Here is a 22206-nt window from a genome sequence, read left to right on the forward strand (position 1 = left end):
CATGTGACAAATCCACTGCTGAGTTGATAACCTTACACACACAAACACACTTCTCTTTCAGGCCGTTTTTGTCAGAAGATTCTGTTTGCCTGCATTGTTTGACTGAGCAGACCACTACGGTTGACTGATAATAAAAATAGCCCATCAACAGAAGTAGCTTATAAATATTTTAATGTGTTATTTTGGTCATAAATACAACATATATATATATATTGGAAATAAAAAGCATCAGTCACAGGAGAAAACACGAGTTACAGTAGTTTTGTGCAAACACCACTCAAATTTTGATTTTTCACAAACCCCTTTAAACAAACAAACAAACAAAAAAAAGTTTATTAAAAACTTTTGGCACTTTTCAAGTAGAACCGTATAGATATCAAAGATATCATGAACTCCGAGCACTGGATATTTTCGGAAACTGAGGTAAATACTAAGGAATCTATATGAATCCCACACTTTCCCTCTGGGTCAAAAAAGTCCAATGTTTCCCCAAAATGCCAATATAAGACTTCATGGCTGCATGTTTAGCTTTGTGCAAACAACGTTTAGCTAATAATATCTATTTTTAGCCATTTCAATTTTCAGACTTGTCCCCAGCCAGCCAGCAGCAATTGAAAATCATTTAGCCCTTAGCTTGTCCTAATTTTACTATTGCCCCCAAAGCACAGCACGTTTATCCACAACCCAATGCACTAAATGTGGGCCGGTTGTGATGGACGGTTGAAATAAAACTTGAATGCTGGTGTTGCCAACTCTACTACATACCTGAGAACACAAGATATGTGCTGTCTGAATATCCAGCCTCTGCTTGGTTATTAAATCAACAATCAGATTTGGGGGCTGGACAAGGTAAAACATTTCGGTCGGGAACAAGCCTTCAGTGACCACTGAAAGTCAGGATATTTATCTAGAATAATAAGAGTTTGCCACCAAAGGCATTGTTAAGACTAAAAAAAAGTGCTTTTCTTTAAAAGCTTGACCTTTTGAAAAACCCAGGCCGGTTTGCATTCAGCAAAACAAAACGAAAACGATATAAATCTATCCCTCCTATCTGAATAGCATTGCAGCCGCAAATTTAAGATTATTCTTGACATATCATGTCATAAACCTTTCCACCAAACTCTGTTTTATTCCTCTAACTTCAGCTCCACGAGCACAGCTGTGCGGGCCAGAGGGGGTTCACATAATACCAGGAACTGCCTCTGGAGGGCCTCACTAGAGTCCTCTGCGACGAGGAGCAAAAGCCAGATTTATAGTGCTCATCTCTGCAAAAAGCCCACATTTCTTGAGTTTTATACGGTGGCCCTCCAGTGCCTTTCTGTTATTCGGCAGACCCTTACTGGCCCTTTACACTTAAATAGACAAACAACTCTTCATATCCTTTCACCAACACTGGCTCTTGGCTCTGCCCGGGGATGCCCCTGCTCTCTGCCAAGACTCTGCAGCGGCAGCCAAATATCTCCCACAGGAGAGAGTCTGCTTCGCCTGAGGAATACTAGCATCTGGCTCCAATTTAATTGATTTCACAGCATTAGAAAAATAGAATTTGCTAAGATAAATCACCTTTTTTTTTTCCAATATGAAAAATAGATCGAACTCTTGCGATTTCTTTCTTGGTTGCTCCAGTTTGGTGAAAGGCATTTCAGTTAGCATAAATAGAATTCGATAAGACATCTTAACACATGCGGATAGCATGTGCTAAAAATGGCCGCTACTTTGAACTACACATTATATAAGTGTTACGTAGCCCTGTACCCATTAAGGACAGCTGCTGCGTAGAACCCGACTAATAGCGGCACCACCAGCTAAATGAGCGGTGTGTGTGGGGCACATCGGTGATTGTGTTTCAGCACTCGTGAAGTGACTGCTTACCTCTGAGGCTCTGTCACCTATTAGCGAGTAGTCAGTTTCTCTTTGCTTGTCGGCTCTACATCTCAGCAACGTCCTTTCAGAGTTTATTCACAACAGGGCGGCCTTGAGTGAAACTGCACTTGCATACTGACAAGGTACAGAAGTGTCGAGAGACATAAAGGCAAAGTTACCATATTAGAAATCTCTAAAGGAACACTAAAAAGGCCCATAGCAACATTAGCACTATGTAGCTCATAAATCTCCACAGTAAAGAGTGAATATGGCTTGGTGAAAGAACTGCTAACCATGTAGTGTATTAACACCGGTACAGTATATTGCAGCACAGAGGAGACCAGCAGTGTCCGGGTTTCTTTGGAAGTGCATCCTTTTTGTAGCGCTGTAATCGTTTCAAAACATTACTTTTAAGGCTCGTCTTGTAGGCAAAAGTTCAAATGTGTGTGTATGTACACACGAGACACTGCTGCTCTCCTGCTGTGTGTGATTAGTCCAAGTAAACATGCATAGAATGACACGCACCCCAAGATAGAGTTAAAATACGACCGTAATAACGAACGGTATGCATCTAATACAGTACAGGGGTGATATAAGCACACTAATTCTGCTTCTGCCATGCTTTTGTACCAGCACATGCTCGGCAAGCATGGGTTTAACACACCGAACCGATCCATGGTGCTACAAACGAACCCAACACCAACAAGTCAATCCGATTAAGAACACATAAGAACTTCTCATAACCAACCCTCCATAGACCCCTGCTTCCCTAACCCTCCCAAAAAATGAGGTGACTTGAAGCACCGGCATGTCAGTTAATGACTTAGGAATGGCTGAAAACGAGAACTGCAGCACATGAGAGATCCTCAGCCCTGATCCACGCAGCGGGGGTCGATAGATTGACAGAGGCTGACTGAGGGCAGGTGCATTGCACCTGCCTTTCCAGATGCACACGGCTGGAAATGAGCCTTCTGTTTGATCACTTTCAGCCTCACTGACAAACTTCATTACGATTCAGCTCAATATGTCTGCTAGGCACTGGAATTACAGTAGAACAACCTTCACTGCAGGGAGCTTCAGCGCTACAGTATGTACACTGCGGAGAGAGTAATGATCTGGGCATCCCTTGCAGCCTATATATAAGCCGTGAATTTCTGTTTACCTTCTATTTTATGATACATAGAAAATATTGTTCTTTACAGGAATGTTTTGACACATCTGAGGCTTTAGCGGTGCCGTTTTACACAACAACGTTTCAGCTTTCTCAGGGCGCTGGTACTATTTACAGTCTCGGTATGTTGGGCAAAGGATCTCTCATTAGGCTGTGATATTTCTTCTTGGCTGTGAGCTAAATCCTCCCCATCGCTCAACAGCAAATCCCTCATTCTAACATGTGAAATGGACGGTTTTGAAAGGGGTAATTGGATAGTGGACGTTAGTGATTGTAAAGTGACCCTCCCCTCCCTTTTCCGGGAAAGTGAATTTGTCAGATGAGAGGATTAAGGGTCGAAGAGGTCAACGTGTGGCTGCAGGTCCACCTCTCTGTTGAAGTGCTCAATCTCCTTATTGGCCTCCTGCACGTATTCATCAATGAACTGATCCATCACTGAACACACACATGTAAGGAATCCACAACAAGCGGAACACACAAATACATTGGTTCTAACGAGCACACAATAATATTCAATACTGTCAATACTCAATATTGTTTATAATGCCGTTGATTACAACTGAAAATAATTTTAAGTGTGTATAAATGCTTTTGCAGCGATACACTTTTAATGAAAGCTTAGCTGTGCAAATGTGCTGCTTTTCAGTGCTCCTGATCAAACATTAAGCCTACTTATCGGATTAATATAAGTAAACACCACCTTCCTGTTTGGTTTATACACACGTTCGGACAAGTTGAAATTATTGTCTGTGGTAATCAACAGCATGCTAGTGTATGCAGACATTAAAAATACATTACTGTTCAAACATCTGTGGTTGTTAAGAGTTTTACATGCTTTTAAGAAGTCTCTCATGCTCACTTAAGGCTGCACTTATTTTATATTTGAATACATAATTTATTCCTAAAATTTCAGCATCACTACTCCAGTCCTTACTGTTACAAGGCCTTTCAGAAACCATTCTAAACCATTCTAATATGCTGATTTGAACAGTATTAAATCTACAATAGACATTTTTGTAACATTTTTGATCAAAATAATTTAGGATTTTAACCACTTTTGATCAATACTAATGCCTCCTTACTGACAAAAAAAATCTTACAGACCTCAAACTTTGAACGGTATTGTAAACTTTACCACCGTATCTGGTTAAAACGTTAAACCACAATTAAAAGATACGAGGATGGAAGTTTTGCTTTTCTCCAAAGAAACTGACGAAATGATGACCATTGTAGAAGTAACCGGGAGGGAGAGGATCAAGGTGTCTATTCGCCTAAAGAACCATAAAATGAAAATATTCAGATCAACCAGTTGGTTATTGCACTAAATTAACAAAAATATGTGTGAGAGCAAGTGTTCCTGTACTCACATGAATGAATCTGATCTCCTGTGGAGTGAGCGTCCTCTTATTCTTCTTGATTTTTTTCGCAACTTTCTGTGAAAAACAAAAGCACTGACATGTTTAAGCCCTAACCCTCAAATGTTTATGATTTCATTAAAATGTCCTTTTCTCATTGCAGGACGTCTGCAGAATTGCTGGTAGTTCATTAAATTGTTTATTACGTATTTTGGGCTGTATGATAATGCTATCAGCTACCAGTGTGCTCTCAGCACACATTTTACTATGCTTAAATCAATGTTTATTCCTCCCACGAAATTAGATAAGAATATATGGAAACAGTCAGTGGATTCCACCTGCTCCCACCTATGAGACTTTACCTGTTTGGCACAATGCCGAAGCCAGTCTTTCAGCCCCTCCTGGGTGAGCCCCACTCCGTGATACATTAGATAACAGTTGTTTGTTGTCCGTGGGCCATGGTGAGTCCCCTGATCAGGGGCAATGGTCACATTCCCACTGATAGAGTTACAGTTTACCACCATCTGTCTGTCATTGTCTACAGTGAAAACAGACACCGCATGCAGTCAGATACACACACACACACACACACATTTCCCCGAGTCCAACATGCTGCACACTAATTTATCAAACATGTCATCAGACGAAGCTATGTCTAGCATGGCGTGCCAACAGCCATCCATCCCATCAATCACGCCTTTGCAGTGTGGATTACGACTCTGCACTCTACAAGCAAGCAAGGAGTCAAACTTGAAAACGACTGATCACAATGCACTGAATGTTACGGAAAAAAAAAAAATATCCACTTACAGGGGTCTGAAAACAAATCACACACCAAACCGAACGTAGGCACCAAAAAAATCATAAGATTTCCATAACAAAACACAGATGATTCATGGTGATAACTAGGCATCACAGATGGTGTTTGAACCTTATGGGTCCTAAATGTACTACACTATCTAGCGTGCTGTTACTCAGGCACTATTAAATCACTCAGCTCTCTCCATTCTGTCAGTCTGCCCACTCTCTCCATGCAACTACACCACAAATTCAAAAGGAACAGAGGACAGTCAAAAACCCTCCAAAAAAATGTGACCACAGGAGGAAACGACTGAGAAAAGAAGGAGTGAAAACAGATGTGTGCAGGCCACATCACTTTGAGGAACCAGAGGTGAGAGTCCTACCGTGTGGCGTTACCCCACAGTCCCCCTGCCTACTACTTCTCATAGAAAAATCATACATTATCTACACAGACAAAACCAGAGCAAGAAACATCCTAGAATCAAACAATACAGATTTACAGACAATCAGAATTGATTTGTCACGCTGTATAGAACTATAAAAAAATTTATATTAGGACAGAGTTTAGGGAGGTTATGGAAAAGACAGCCCTACCGGAGAACAGCACTTTCCCACTGATGTGATAGATGGTTCCTGTGAAAGAGCTGGGTTTGAGAGAGGATTTCAGAGCTGAGAACAGAAAGGAGACGGAGAGACTCGTGAGTTGGCTTGACTTTGATCGGTTACTTCTGACGGTTCCATTTTTAGCACATGATCGTACAGCATCCTTACATATACTGTCAATCACTTTATAATTAAACCCTCTTGAATATTTATTATTGATGATTAGGCGTCTCACAATTATTACATAATCACCTGATCACAATTATTTGATCAGATTGCTATGATTTAAAAAGACTTCAATCATTTAGAATTTTGTTCTCATCTCATTGCAACTGACCCTATTTTATTTTAATCTTTAATTAAAACATAATTTAACACAACCATAAATATCTTTTGTGCGACGTGTTTTAGGTTTTATCCAGACCACCTTAAAATGCTGTGTGAATAATGTAAAATGAAAATAATCATAAAACCATTTGCCAGTGTTATGTTAGTGTTATTTATATGTAGTATTTAATCATTTTCAATTAGCCTTTGTTTCATATTTATATTCATATTTGCTGTATTAATTAGTTTTAGAAGTAGTAATTTAATGTAACTTTAGTTTTATAAATTTAGCAATTAAACATATTTCAGTTTTTTTTCTAATGCAACATTCAGAATTTTCATTTTATTTCATAAAAGGAAATACTTTTATTTATTTAAAATATTTTATCAGAATATTTTGCATAATTTTATTCTTTAAATAAAAGTCTTTAAATGTTTAGTTTTTGACATGTAATGTCTTATGTCTTATGGATGATGCTGAGTTCACACAAACAAATGATTACCTTTGCAGCGCTGCAGAAATAATGCTTTTTCCAATGGACGACTGAACTCGATGCAATGCTGAGACATAGACAATGATCCACTTCCAGAAACAAACCGGCCTTCCCACCTGAAACAACACGCAGTATAGTCAAATATAGTTAAACATACACTTGTGCATGCACACACACATGCTGAAAAGAGTAGAGAGGAATACATTACCAGCCAGGATACAGCAGGTATCGTGCATTGATCATATGAGACTGTGAGAAACTGCTGTCATTCAGGATAAGTCGTATATCTTCAGTCCTGCAATACAAAAAATAATCGCTAAGTAATATTAGAATTAAATGAGTGTATATGTCAGAGAAAATATCAATGTACAAACCTTCTAACCGCCCCTTTCTCTGCTGAGATAAATGCAGTGCTGGGATTGGCTGCATGGATCAGCTGCTGCATGTGTTTGAAAAGTGGATGCTTCTGCTCGGTAGTCAAACCCGTGAACACAACATTGCTGACGACGCCTGAAAGAGAAACTCATCTAAGGAATCATTTTATCCAGAGCCACTTACTGTGCACTTATTACAGGGGCAATTCCCCTTGAGCACCGAGGTTAAATGAGGCTGCTTTAATTAAGGCTGCACTGGTGATGTCTCACTGTCTTCATATACTCAGCACACTTTGATTGATATTGCTCATATCAGATGGAAATGATCAGGGACGTGGTTAAAAATAATGCTGTTTTTTTTAACCATGGGATTCTTCAGAAGGATACACAGATACAGAAAGCCACGGAGCACCAATTAAGCACTGGTAATATGTAAATAGTTCATTTCTGACACATTTTTATTTTAAAATGCACTTTTTTCGATGGAAGGGAAGTTTAAAATCTTAAAATTATGCTAGGTTTCATAGTACAAAGAATTTTTTATCTTCAAAGATCCAGGAAAATTTGATTTCATACGATACGACCCCACAACAGCGGACAGATCTAATCTATTCTGCAACATCCACATACAGGCGCCACATTGAGAGAAACTCACCCTGACTGCACTGCTCCAGGAGTTTGGGGAAGAGAAGCCTGTAAAGAGCAATTTCGGAGAGCTTCAGAGACGACATCAAACAAGGGAAATTACAGCGTGTTAACAGGCCCTTTAGACACTTACATTATAATTACATAATGACATATAATTCTCATTACAGCATTTACAATCTGAATTACAAGTGTTCGGCTAGAAAAGTAGGTGTGATAAATGTCATGTGGAAAAACTCTTGCCTGTGTTTGATGAAGGATGTGAGTGGGTTGACACATGCTGAGACGGCACCCACTGTCACTTGGCTGTGAACTTGTGGGTCTGGATGAGACGTGATTGCCTGGACTACATCCAGCACATCGGTGTACCTACACCACACACGGTAATCAATTAAATGCTTCTTGTCTGTGTCTCATAACAGGTCAAGCCCAGTCACTTTTATTTTATACAATACAGACTGATTCCAAGCAGATTCATAGCAAAAACTGAAGGAACGATGCAAAACGAAACACATTTAAATTCACTTGTAAAGCAGCTCTAACGTGACAATAGCGTAAATATTTAGCTCATTTAGCCATCCAGATATAAGTAGCTCTAAAAAAAGACAACATATTGTTATTCGCCTCAAGTCCATTCAATGTTCAAAAAGTGTCAATGCTGTAAAATTCATCAGTAGCGAGCAGCTTAAATAAACATGATCCTCAAGGTTTTGAGACTCAATGTTCATGTCCGTCTTACCCTGGTATAAGTAGCACAACTCTGGTTGAATTCAGATCTGTCTCCCTCGGTTTGGCCAGAAGGCTGCTCAGGAACCGCTGAAGGTGTGACGCACTGAATTCCTCGGAGCCCTCCAGAGCAGGGCAAAGCACCTCCCACCTGCCAAACAGTCCTCAGTTTAGGAGTGTAAGGGTAATGGGTGCATTAGCATTCGAATGCTTTCCCCTGAACTCAGAAAGTATGAATTTCCAACCATATATTTTTAAAATGCCAGCACAGTAAAAATCAAGTTAGAAATATCACTCACTAACAATCTGCAAGACAATATTACAGTTGTAATGAGTGTAGATATAATTCATGGCATTTTGCTCATTCTCTCACCTGGCGCTATTTTGATTCACTTCCATCAAGAAATCACACAGATTCTCCTTATGACTCCCTGGCAAGCCTGCAATGACAGTGAGGACCACCTACACACAAACAATAACATTATCTATTATTATTCATATGCTGTTTCCTCCAGCATGACCTGTCAGACAGATTATGCATGACTGCGTTGCATTTATACACATGCATTTCACCTTCTTCTTGGATTCGGGTTTGATTTTTTCAGATGCTGTGTCTGAAAACACAGTAGACAAGTGGTCACTACAGACAGATTCTTCACCCACGCTACTGCTGATGGCAAAATGCTGAAGGAACCTGAGCAGAAAATTTGATAGACATCAATGTACATGAGCAAAGCAACAAGAAGTGCAACCAACAAGACGATATGAATATATGCTGCATGTAAAGTACAAGACAGTTTGTCGTCAATTTGTTTATTTTTTGACCATGTTACCAGCATTTTCAAAAGTGGGCTCAGAAATTTTGGACCTTATGACAGATAGAAACCAAGCAACTGGCAAAATGTCTTGTCAACTGCCTGTCACAGTTATAGCTAGTTAGGTCAAAAACTCAGATTAACAAGACAGATTAATTGCTTGACATTCTGCAACGTCATCCCTACGTAGGAAGAAACGGAGGTGTGTACATGTGTGTGTTACCTGTCCTGCTCTGGCAGCTGTGGATAAGCAGTCTTCAGAACAGCTTTGTGACTGTTTGTTGCTGGTGTATGTATCTCATGAAGCTTTAACAGCCTGAAGTACCTGAGAGGAAACACGTCATGGAAATACGTTTATGTGCTACATCATGATACCTCGGGGCTCAAGCACAATAAGATCTTACCAAATCAGGCCCAATGCTTTTGGCTGAGCTGATGTAGTATGAAGTGTTAACTCACATGCTCTTGTGCTCGGGGCTCAGCTGATCGTTGAGGACGTGTTGCACTCTCAACCCAGAGTCTGACTTACGCCAAGCTGGCAGGACCTGCAAATCATATCACAACTCATTTACAACTAAACACTAAACAGAATACAACAACTCTAAATGTTCTGCCTGCATATGTATGTATGTGTGTGTGTGTGTGCATGTGCACCTGTGAATAGAAGCTTTTGTAGCTCTTGGTTCTGGGAAGCAGAGCGATAGCCAGAGTGAAATCAGCACTGTGTAAAGGGAAAGGAAGGTGCGGAAGCAGAGAGGTCTCATACTTGATGAACAGCATTGAAACATCCGACATAGAGCCCTGTGAAAACATTACATACAAAGCTAAATTGGTGATATATACAGTACCGTTCAAAATAGATTTCGAAATGCCATTTAAATATATATGCAATTTATCTCATCAAAAATACAATAAAATTGTGAAATATTTTAAAATAGTTTGCGTTAATACTTTTAAAATATAATTTATTCATGTGATGCAAAACTGAATTTCGAATTCACTCTAAAATGCTGACACTCAAAATCATTTTTTTATTAATCAGTGTTAAGATGTTAATGACAGCATTTATTTGAAACAAACTATGTTCAATTTAATATCACAATATCACTGTTGCATAAAAGTATTCATTCTTGTTTAAAAAAAAAAATTCAGTCCCGAAATATATCGTGAATGAGAGCATTGCTCACCCCATCATAGAGCTTAATGGTGTTGATGTGACTCATAGAAAGTGTAATGGAGCCGTGATAAGGATGCATAAACAGGATACCCTCCGAGAAAAACACCAGCTTCCCTACAGGACAACAAACACATTAATGCCAATTCACAAAGACTACTTGAGACTGTGAACTTCCAGTACGGATGAAATCTGACCTTCCTCGGGTGTAGACAGCAGGCTGTTGGAGAACATGTAGGCAGAGTCTCTCACTGTCAGAGGAATGCCCAAACATGTTCCATCCTCGACCTGTTTTCACACACATAGGTTTTATAACATACATGACAGTTAATATAGCATGAAACAGGCTGCATTGTAAATCTTCACCTTCAGCAGATGCTGAGCCTGTTCAGACATTCGCACATCGGTCTCATCTACCTATAACAAAGAAAACAATGAATCGGTTACCTCAACGTTCGATCAAAATATTAATCATAATAGTATTGCTAAAATCTTATTCTGACATAATTTAGATTTTTAACAATAAATGCATATTTTGGCACAATTGCGCAGAAAGACAACGAGTTCGCTATACCAGCCAGCAGACATGGCGAGGAACTGAGGAGGTGAGCACAGTGAAACAGCTGTCAGAGGAAAGGGCGCCATCTGCAGGAGGAGAGATGCGTTACAACCTCACATGGACTGTTTAGTATTAATTAGTACGTAATTAACCTCCAACTGAATACTCTCACGAAACTAAATTGTACCTCTCTGCTGAATGTAAACGCTGGACTCTAGAAAGGACTCAGAGAAAACTACTGATCCCAGGTTTCCTCCACACTGGAGATCTGGGACATCGTGCACCATCATGGATGCCTGTGGAGGAGTCGGCCATTTAATACATTGCAATACGATGAAAAGCTGCAGATGGAAAAAGTTTTATACTCACAGTTTTTACCATAAAGCGACTGTCCTCATCACTGAGGGGAATGATTCTGTGTAATAGAAGACCATTTCAAGTTACGGAATTCAGAAAGTGGAAAATATATATAATGCAGGATAACGTGTGAAGGGAATAGCTGTATCTGTGCATAGAAACTCACGTTCCATTATTGTTGACAGCCTGTATGTTAAACACAGCTTTGGATCTGAATTAAACAGAGGACGAAGATTCTTAATTTACGAAGCAAGCACAAATGTGCCCTATAATTTCGAACTGCTCTCAAATTACCAAGACTCACAAAGAATCGGCGAGAAAAAGCTACAGAGATCTGAACGCCAGTCGGTTTTATAGATTCTGTACCCCCTGTGTGTTTGTTTAATAAATATTTTACCATAATTTGATCATAATTCACCTTCCTATGACATTGTTAAATTCATTCCATAGAATTTACCCCTGAATCAGCATAGAAAAGGTCATTAAAAAAACCTGCAGATATCCTCTGGGCCCTTTCAGTGTGAGTTGCATACCTGAGAGCTCCCTTGTACTGAAGCAAACCAAAGTTGTCCAAGGCCAGCTGAAACGTTTGCTCGGCTACATCCTTTGCCTTGAAAAAAAAACGCATCATTTTCTGTATTTATAACTTGAGCAAAATTCTTCGTAAGAGCACAATGATGGCATCATAAAAATACTGTGATACCATATAAAGGCTCGTTCACTCCAATAAAAATAAACTATAATGACTGTACCAGCATCCATTTGAGTGGACAGTAATTTTGTTTACTAGTTTTAAACATGCATTTCAATTATGTGTGTGAACATAAGTACAGTGCCTGCTTTAAAGTAAGAACGATTCTGACCGGCTTAATGTTTTAGCATTTGTCAGCTTGAAAAAAAAATTCTGAAAGTAATTCCAGCAAAATAATTCCTATTGTTGTTATAGTTCTGCTATGGTGCCGTCATATTTACCTTTATTCACCAGGTAAAATCCAATTAATTTAAAAGACATGACTTGTGAGGATTTACCACATTTACTTTTGAAGTTTCCTTCCCCATCTTAAATTGGCTTTTTATTTCATTTGTAAATAAGCTTTACCCTTAATGTAAACTCAGTGTAATGTAAACAGCTCCATTTAAATACGTACCTTACTAGCACTGGAGTTGATGGAGAAACACTTGATTCCCGCTAGTACAGACTGAACCACAGCTGAGTAGATATGCGAGAGAAGCCTGCAATACAACAGGTCTACCTTTAATACCAATCTAATCATCAAAACACAGTACAGAAAGCGACTGAAATACCTACTGGAGATCTGTGCCCCTCTGCTGGGTGTTGTCATTTCCTGTAGAATCAAAAGCACTAAACTTACGACAGAGAAATTGAAAGTGATTTAATTAAAACATTTAGTAGAGATACACTCACTTACCCAAGTATGGGACATGTGTACTTCCAAAGAAATATGTTCGGGCGCAGGCTAGCGGGCCTTTAGGCGCCACACATTGCAGTAGCTTTAAGATGAATAACAAACACATGTTAAATTGTTTTGCATAGAAAAAATTAGATAAAACAAGTAAAGGATTTCGTCTCAGTCATCGTGTCACTGTGTGGCGCTCTCACCATGTGTTTGGCAACACCCCCACTAGGGCCAGTGTTGCGAACCTGGTGGCCTTCAGAAGGGAAGGTGAAACAGTAGCTCTCCAGATCTTCCTTAGTAGAGTGGCTCCCAAACAACGCAAACGGCTGCCTGCTTTTACTGCCATACAAACAGTGTAAAATTCATTACATGCCTTACGAAGAGAAATAATTCCTGCAGAATGTCTTTCTTAGAAATAAGAGCTGCCGTCTCATATGTAAATACCTCTTGTCTGTGATATTGCTGGAAATAAGGCCATGCGAATAATATGTTCTGAAAGGCTAAAAGACATAGAAAATGAGATTAAGCACCACACGAGGAATCATATCCAACATGCTATTTTCAGTGACTGTTAAAGCCAACATGAAACCACAATAATAAAGACAAAACATGCACGAGGTGACATGGTTAATTTGGAATGGATTTCGAGAGCATTTAATTGGCTGTTTCATACAAGAACGGAGTGAAATAGAGCTATTAGTTAACATTCGGTTCGGTTATCTGAAAGTACATTTTCATTTGGACGTCAAATTATGGTAGTGATAATATTATAAACAGCACCTCTGCAACTTGAGCCTCTGACAGCTCCTGCATGGAAAGTGCACTTTCGATTTCCATACTGGAGAACAGACAGCTCCACTGTCTTTCGAAATGCTGAAGATCCTGTGAGAGAGTGTCACATCAACTCGTGTATAAGACAGAAACGTGCGCACGGGCGTTTGACTAACAAACAATCTTCGAAATATGCAAGTGATTTACTTCACTGAGAAGGTAGTCCAGAGACGCTGGGTCCAATCTGCTGTAGACTTGCCAAAGTCTCTGACTTACATCTGTGAGCTAGAAGATGCAAGAAACGACAATGACAGCAGGTGTGTTACTTTATTTAAACTAAAACTAGTATTAGGTTAGCATTCACGATATTATCACCCATGAATCATGTACAAGTCATAAAATAAAAACACAATACCTTATATTTCATGGTGAAAAACACTCCAGCCCCAATTCCTTCCAAAGCAAATGCCTGAATGATGGGCCATTTCTCCAACATGAACATGTCAAACTTCTGAACATGGCCTATGGACAATATGAATCAACTGTAAATATTATGGTTAAAAGTACAATGGTTTTGCAAAGCCTTCATCATTATATCACATGCCTACCATGTGAACTGTAGGGAATGCCGATGCGACTGCAATCTTGAACCATGGACACAAAACTTGAGATCTTAAATTCCTCTGCAACCTCTTCATCCTCATACTGAAAGACAGAAAATGAGAAGAAATCAACAAAAATAGTAATGGAATAGCTGGCAAAATGTATATTTTATACTTTGTTTTTTTAAATATTTCATTATAATATTTATATGGACGATACTTCTTTATGAAACATATAATCAAAACAGTTTTATATATCTGTCATTACACAAGCATGATTATTGAATTTTAATAGATAGTAGAGATGTGGATATCATAAAAAGAGACGCTCTAGATCATTACTTCTGTCTCGGTTAGACAATGAAGCTGCAGGTTCCTCCAGTGAGACACATAGGGAAGCAGGTACCCATAATTCACTGGGTTGCAGTACAGATGCACACTCTCCGCCTTAATAAGGATGATCACATCTAGGAAAAAGCAAACACAATCAAATACATGTACGACAAATCCACTCATTCCATCCAAGAATAACTAATTCCTCCGCCGAGAGCTTTTTTAACCCTATTAGTGAATATGAATGCATATATTATTGTTGTACCATCAAGCACTTCCTCTGGAAAGTCTTCTGGGATCTGCTCCGTGTCAAAATGGTTGTGTTTATACAAGCTGCAGAAAAGATAGCTGGCCAGCTCGCTGCAGCCTTCGTTGTAGCGGCTGTCAATACCTGAAAAATCAAACACAGCTTATTACTTACAGGTGGCTCACTGGAGCAAGTCATCTGCGCCTGTCTCTTTGGAGTAAAGATCATATGAGTGAAATAGCACAGGTGATATTGATTAATTAACTCACCCAGGGAGCAAAGGATGCCATCTGGAGCTGCATTAACATCATCCCTTAGCAGAGCCTGGACCTGCCGTGAGCGGGAGCAACTGCAAGAACGACATTGCATTACATTCACCGAACATGGTTCAGGATACAACAAAACAATGCAATCCTGCAGTACATTGAATTATTCTTTATAAGGCTCGCGCAGAGAAACGGTTCACAAATATGAAAATTGTTTATTCACCATCTCGACTGTCCAACTCTTTATGCAGCTCTTTTACAAACAAGGACACTTAATAGTGATCAGGGGCTGTCAAGGACAGTGTAGACGTAGTTTATACGACTCAGTCAATAAAGCGCTCTGGAGTCGGATGGTATATTTATGTAAGGAGTAGATTTGAATTTAAAATAATCTTCTACACCAGAGTATCGAAATTGAATTTGCAATCATGCAACTGACTAAAAAAAAGGCCAAAAGCCGCAGGTTCTGTAACTAGTGAAAAACAGATTCATGAAGACTCAAAACACTATTTACAAATCTTTTGTCTTCAAACCAGCGATTCAAAGCATGCATCAAACTCATCAAGTCACATTCATTCAGACTGAGGCTTTGATACATTATACTGTTTTGAACCTTCAAAATAAAACCGTTTCAGGGTTTTAAAATTCTGATGGTTGGCACTGATATAAAAGAGTGTTTAACAGTTTCATTTATTTGGGGTTAGTAACTTAGGTTTGATTTTAATTAAATAAATTTACATAATACATAATCATGTATAATACAAAAAGGAGGATGATGGTTATTTGTTTTTAATTGCCCTAGCTTTGCAAGGCCCGCCTAAGGACACACAAACAAGCACAATAACACAATAATAGAATACAGATAATACCTTTATATTTAATATTTGTAGAGTACAATTCATATTTAAATTATACTTTCATAAAAACATGTGAAATTGGTTTGTGAAAGATGTCACTTAGTGATTGCTATAAACCGTTTGGAAAAATCAAAGAGCGGATTTTAAAAAAATATTACATTTTATGTTTCACAGACAAACCAAAAGTGTAGGAGTGTGCATTTAAAAAGTAAATAATAGCAGACATTTCCTATTTAGGCGAATTATTCCTTTAATATGATCAAAAAAATCTATCCACGGGCATATTTTCTTGAAAAGAGGCAACAAAAAAGGCTTTTTATGTGGGAATGCTTGTGAAAAATGATGGCCCTCCCTACATCCCCCAAACACAGCATATCCATCACTGGCCACGATCTCATTTAATGTAGAGACTAACGACTACACAAGGTCTAGATCAAGATTTTTATTACTGTACTATTTATTTTCACATATCCCATTCAACACAATACGTTTAACTTAAATGGATGTACAAACAAACATTATTTTGCGTAAAATTCGGCATGTCTCGATAATTAAGTAAAGTATCACCGGTCACGCTGAATTTACTTTTCAACTACAGAATGATGAAACAATTAATTTGACGTTTTATGTTCAAGCCGCAGCAATATCTATATATTTAATGCATGTATTAAATATAATTTATAGGTCAGCGGATGTTTACAGTCTTCCCGTGCTGTCACCATCTTGGAAACGGGAGAAGTGTCTCGGGGGATCAAAAATCAAGCGAGAATAATGGGTGAAGGGTGGGCGGGGGCGCTCGACAATTAGCTTAACCACAATTATCTGCTAGCTAATTACGTTTTTATTGAATAACTGATAATGTTAGCGTCTCAGTAGACAGAAATCCCTTCTTTTGACACGATGCCTTTAGAAGGAGGAGGCGCGAGCGGACGGTTGGCCCGCGAGCCTCGGCAACGGTCATTTTCGTTTGAAATAAAAAAAACACCGTGCCTTTACCGCAACCGGCACGAAAATAAACGACGGGGGGGAAAAATAATTACCTTACGGCAGCGGTCATTATAGGAGATTTGTTTTTCCTTATAGCAGCCATGGTCGTTTGGTATTTAGAAAGCATTTTGAGATCTGTCACTGTTTCTATCGCTGGTCTCCATAGTAAGCAAACGATTCACTGGAGGAGAGAACAACAGACCGGAGCTCATAGGAACCGCGCGTACCATCTTCCCGAGGAGAGGGGGGGGCGTTATTTTCAGCCTGGAGCAGTGTTAGAGGACAGACGGTCCGTCGCCCCCTGATCGAAATACCTACATCGTTAATTGTAGTTATTTAGAAATATGGCATAAGAAATGTTTAAGAACACATGTATTGCAAAATCAAAACAAAAGAATGCTACAGATGCCTCCTCCTCCGCTGCTGAGGTCGAAGGAAGAAATATGACCGGTGTCTCGTGCAATCCTCGAGCAATGCTGTTCTCGGTTCAGTTATTTTTTTAATGCGAATTGAAAAAAAAGTTTTTACACGCCGATAGGGTTTGAGGTTAAGATCGGTTCCAGTTCTTAACACTGATCCGCGTTTATAATATGTGTGTATTCATTTTTAAAATAGGTTTATAAAATAATATATAAAAAGTTTGCACTGTTGTTGTTGTTTTTATTTATTTTTCTGTTTGAAAACTTATCCTAACTTCATAGACCGTTTAAAGGTGCCATAGTATGCCTATTTACAATACTAGGATTTCTCCCTAGAAGGAAACAGTCTGTTATTAGCTTATTTAGAAAGATCATGGATTTTTGCAGTCTCTCTCTCTCTCTCTCTCTCTCTCTCTCTCTCTCTCTCTCTCTCTCTCTCTCTCTCTCTCTAATCTATACTGTGAGAAAGCAAGAAATGTCTTGATCTTTTAATGTTATCAAACATAGCGTTTGTGTGGCTGGGAGATGAAAACCACATGCAACATGTCGGTGTAAAATGATCAAGCCTGCTTATTTGTGTGGGTCTGAGACCAGCAAAAATAGGAAAACAGGAACTTCGGTAGATGGCTGTGAGTGTGATAACATGAGATAAAGACATGGCAGGCAGTTTGTTGAACTTCCCTTATTAAACACCCACACAAAACCCCTGCCAAAGACCAAAACAAAGACACACTCTGACAAACACAAGCATTGAGGCCAGATTTCATTATCCAGTTTCTTGTTACAGTACCTTTAACTGGCAAACACATGCACTTTAGGTGATCTAAGTTTCCATTTACAGCTTATCAGGATGCTGGTAAAGAAAATGCCCTGGTTAGAAGTTCACCTTTGCTTCGACTGTAATTGACTAGAAAGAAAACATCTTTACTTAGCTCCTCCACAACGTTTTACTTGACGTGTTTAGTGAACTTGACTGCTCCAGAAAACAGGAACACAGCCATTGGACAGCATTCCTGCACTGGACCCTGAGGATTTGACTTCCTTTTATGAATTCTGTTTCTTCTCACTCTTACATTTACATTTAGTCGTTCTGCAGACACTTTTATCCAAAGCGACTTACCATTGGGATTTACGCTTTTTTTACTCTTTAATTTGGGTTTACTCTCTGATTGACACAAACTTACTTGTTTATGATGTAGATTGAACTTGGTTTTGGAAACATTCCCTGATTTTGCTCCATACCGATCTCCCATTATATCTCAAAGGTGCTTTATAGGATGAAGATCTGGTGATGGTCAGCCGTGGGCACACTGTTGTAAATGTATGGACATGGTTAATAACAATACTAAGATATGCTGTGACATTTAAACAGTGCTCAGTAGGCACTAACAAGCCCAAAGTGTGCCAAGAAAATTTCCCCAGCAGAAGCCTAAAGCATTAATACAAGACAAGATGCTTGCTTTCATGTTTAAACCAAATTCTAAACCATCTAAATTTCATCAGACAAAGCAATCCTTCTTTTATTGTCCAATTTTAATGAGCTCATGTAATATATATATATATATATATATATATATATATATATATATATATATATATATATATATATATATATATATAAAACACACACACACACACACACATATATATATATGTGTGTGTGTGTGTGTGTGTGTGTGTGTGCATGTGTGTAATACTGTGTGTATGCAAAAGTGGACAAATACTTAAATGATCTTTGTATAACTAATTTCTTAACAAGAACAACTTCAGCTGAACTCGATAAAAAAAAGGCATGTGCAACATCACTATGTAAGTAGTTTATTTTTTTACGTTCACTTCGGATACACAATTGCTGGAAACAATAGAGATTTCCTAAACACTGTTAAATTATAAACAGGTCGAGGAATTATTATCTGGCATCCAAACGCTTGCAGCCTGATACAGTATAGGGGTTTTCGACACCGAAAGCTGAAAAATGCTCTCTTCAAGAGACCTGGCATGGGCTGTTTAAGTTAGAGATTGCAGACATTGCAACACAGATGTGGGTTGAGAGGTCTGTTTAATGTACTGTTTTGTGGATAGATTCGGTTAGCAGCAGCCGTTAGATTGTACTGGCATGTCATAGGGAGATCACCGTGTTTCATAACGAAGCTCTTAAAAAGTCTTACATAACACAATAAGCAGTTTATCATTGCAACATATTCATATTCTCAAAAGTGTAACATCATGCCGTTAAACTGTTGGAACATGTGGAAATATTTTATTTATCTATCGGTCACGCAGATCACCGTTCTTAACGGCTGGCGGTCTCATTGCAAAAATGCCTCATACGCCCTCAAAAAATGATTTCTTACAAATGCTGATAAAAAGCAGTTTGGTTGCATTTTTGAGTAAATGGCAAGTTTTTATTGCTCATTTTACTTCAAAATGGCAAATACTGACAAAACAGCTTTTGATATTGCTCTTGTCTGTTAACCCAGTGCAAAGGAAATAAAAATAATATCAATCATATTATATCATATCATGTCATATCATATTTGAAAAAGCATTTTATAGCCACGGACTGTGACTGTGAGTCTTTGCTTGCACGTTTTCCATCTTAATTTTTGTAATTCTGTCTACTATGGCTTGTCAGCACTAGCACAACCACAAATGATTCTGTCTTTATTACGTTGGTTGCTTGTTTGTTTTGGAATCGATATATTATTGAAGATAATTGTCATCAACATTACATTTTTGGTTTATATTTTTTAATCATCTGGCTTCGTCTTTCAAACTTGATAAGTTCTTTTAATCTTTTAGAAACCTTAAGATCAGAGAATCAAAAATGAGTTGTCATGCAAAGAATAAGAAGCAAACAACCAGGATTTTAAAATAACACTGGTTTATGTGTAAAGTACCAGGGTCAGCTTTGTGTTATGATGAAATAATTTAATACATATTATTTGTATAATGCGTGTACTGGAAGAGAGAACTCGAAGAATGAACCTGACTTCATTGGGTTGTCTATTTCTATTGTCTATCGTATGATATTGCGTCTCCTCACAATGAATCATTTAATAGTGGTGTTGATGTCGTGTGTTTAATTAAAAATATATCTAGATTTTTAAATGAACAAATAAACAAGCAAAACAAGAGTGAGTAGATATGTAGAAAAGGTTTTATTAATGAGAAAATAGTAATACATGTACCAGTGAAAAAGAAATAAAATGTTATGCAAAGGATTCTACAGCTTAAAAAAGCTTTCTAGTTTTTTTTTTTTTAGTTTTGTTTTTTTTTTACTGGGTCATTGTACTGTCAATCCACTCGGTGTAGTGGGAGATGATCGTGTAGAGTCCAGGCTTTTTGGTGGAGCCACATTTCTTTCCTCCGTTAGAGGTTATTCCCACAACAATGCCATTGAATAAGAGAGGACCTCCAGAGTCACCCTATTAAACCAAAAGACAGCAGAAATGAGACAGGTCATGTAGTAGACATCGTCTTTACGCTGGTTCGTTTTAAAGTGCTTTATAAAGCAGCGAACTTACATCACAGGTGTCCTTTCGTCTTTCTGCAGCACAGAGCATGTTGTCTGTGAACTTTGTTCCATAGTAGTCACCGCGGCCACAGAGCCATCGCTGCATGACTTTTATACTGAGCTCTTGCAGTTTGTCCGGTCTTCCTCCCAGGTTGTTCAATGAACCCCACCCAGCCGTTTCCACGAAATCGGACTCCTTGGGATCAGACGAACTGTCACGCTGGAACGCCACTGGATTCACTCCATCGCTCTCAGTGATCGGCTTATCCAGCTGTCAAAGACAACAGGACATCATTTTGCCGATGAAAACTGTTTTCTTTTATACACACATGCACAGATTTCAGTGATTTTCGTCTGCATGATTGGATCAGAGCATTTACCTTGAGCAGGGCAATATCATTGTCATAGTTGCTCAAACTGAAACCAGGATGGTTGTAGACTGCAGTGGCTTCAAAGGTTTGTTTAGTGTCCTCCGCATCAGACAGTGAGTGAGCACCCAACACGACTTTAAAACCAGATACCCTACTGCAAAAAACAGGACATTTATCATTTTGCATAGATATGCATAGATATTTTTTTTTTCCTGATACAAGTGCTTAAAACAAACCACAACCACAAAAATAAATAAATAAAAAGCTGTCACTGGGGCTGTGCATTTTTTAAAAGACACATTTATACCTTATCGACTAAAGGGTGCATATTTGCGCACCTCAGTTGCACATTTTGAAACCTCTGAAAAGAGACTCCAATGACTTTGTATCTTTTTTCTGAGATTGTAGAAACTGAAATTGTGAAATATTTGCAGCCGAGATCGTCAATCAACTTTGCATTGCAATGTCATCAGACAGATGGCTATTGTTGATATGTTCCATACCTGTCCTGAAAGCAGTGCGCTGCACTCATAACCCACTGACTGGAGATCAGAAAGCCACCGCACTCATGCTTTCCACTCCACTGAAGTGAAGCCATGTACGGACGAGAATGTGCAAGAGCCTCCTTTCCTCCCGTGATGCATTCAGCTGCACATTACACAATAATGTGGAATTAAACCCCATAGCGTGAGAAAAATATTATTAATCAGAGAAAATATAACTGTTCAGTGTTTAAATGTAGAAATGCATGTAATGCATAAATAGATTCAAGTACTGATAATGAATGTTACTCACCAGTCTGAGATGCTGCATAAAGCAGAAAAGTGGCAAATATCAGTCTGTTCATAGTGAAGGATCGTTCTCTGTAGACTGAAGACCACTCAGTCTGGGCTGAGCTTTATATAATGCCCAAACGAGAGAGAAAGACAGAGGGTGTGTGTGGGTGTTGTTCTCTTTGCCTGCTTTTCCCAACCCCACACCGCAAGATAGAAAACAGGAATAAGCCGTAAATCTTCCTTGCCTTCTTATCTTTTCCTTTACATCTACTCTCTATATCTGTTTTACTTTTCCTTTCCTCTCAATGTTTCTTTTCCTGTAATCACGTCTATAAGTAAAGACAGAACAATACGTGTTTGTACAGAGTGAAAATGAAA

The 22206-nt window shown here is 38.7% G+C and overlaps 2 protein-coding genes across 4 annotated transcripts; both read right to left on the reverse strand.

Moving 5' to 3' along the window:
* Window positions 1–154: 154 nt before the first annotated feature.
* dnaaf9 (dynein axonemal assembly factor 9) lies at window positions 155–16956 on the reverse strand. Of its 2 annotated transcripts, XM_043254886.1 has the most exons (37): window positions 16799–16956; window positions 14905–14984; window positions 14654–14779; window positions 14398–14522; window positions 14062–14158; window positions 13869–13975; window positions 13661–13738; window positions 13463–13564; window positions 13127–13182; window positions 12886–13021; window positions 12695–12776; window positions 12574–12610; window positions 12413–12497; window positions 11798–11874; window positions 11431–11475; window positions 11277–11322; window positions 11095–11203; window positions 10923–10993; window positions 10715–10765; window positions 10546–10636; window positions 10362–10465; window positions 9829–9975; window positions 9634–9719; window positions 9398–9499; window positions 8933–9053; window positions 8733–8821; window positions 8373–8510; window positions 7877–8002; window positions 7644–7681; window positions 6989–7124; window positions 6823–6909; window positions 6624–6730; window positions 5785–5859; window positions 4752–4927; window positions 4402–4467; window positions 4212–4305; window positions 155–3469 (listed from the first exon to the last, which is right to left on the reverse strand). In XM_043254886.1, exons 1-37 carry the CDS (start codon window positions 16870–16872, stop codon window positions 3363–3365), a joined length of 3474 nt encoding a protein of 1157 aa, XP_043110821.1. In that variant the 5' UTR covers window positions 16873–16956; the 3' UTR covers window positions 155–3362. The 2 variants fall into 2 exon arrangements, with proteins under 2 accessions (XP_043110821.1, XP_043110822.1); XM_043254887.1 differs by lacking the exon at window positions 13463–13564.
* A 3350-nt stretch (window positions 16957–20306) lies between these two features.
* On the reverse strand, window positions 20307–22005 carry cfd (complement factor D (adipsin)). 2 transcript variants are annotated; one of them, XM_043254558.1, is made up of 5 exons: window positions 21848–22005; window positions 21556–21700; window positions 21062–21203; window positions 20692–20952; window positions 20307–20592 (listed from the first exon to the last, which is right to left on the reverse strand). In XM_043254558.1, the coding sequence occupies exons 1-5, from the start codon at window positions 21897–21899 to the stop codon at window positions 20443–20445; spliced, it is 750 nt and encodes a 249-aa protein (XP_043110493.1). In that variant the 5' UTR covers window positions 21900–22005; the 3' UTR covers window positions 20307–20442. The 2 variants fall into 2 exon arrangements, with proteins under 2 accessions (XP_043110493.1, XP_043110492.1); XM_043254557.1 differs by having other exon boundaries at window positions 21062–21206.
* Window positions 22006–22206: the final 201 nt, after the last annotated feature.

Source organism: Puntigrus tetrazona, chromosome 13 (assembly GCF_018831695.1).
Source record: "Puntigrus tetrazona isolate hp1 chromosome 13, ASM1883169v1, whole genome shotgun sequence".
Classification (NCBI taxonomy): Eukaryota; Metazoa; Chordata; class Actinopteri; order Cypriniformes; family Cyprinidae; genus Puntigrus; species Puntigrus tetrazona.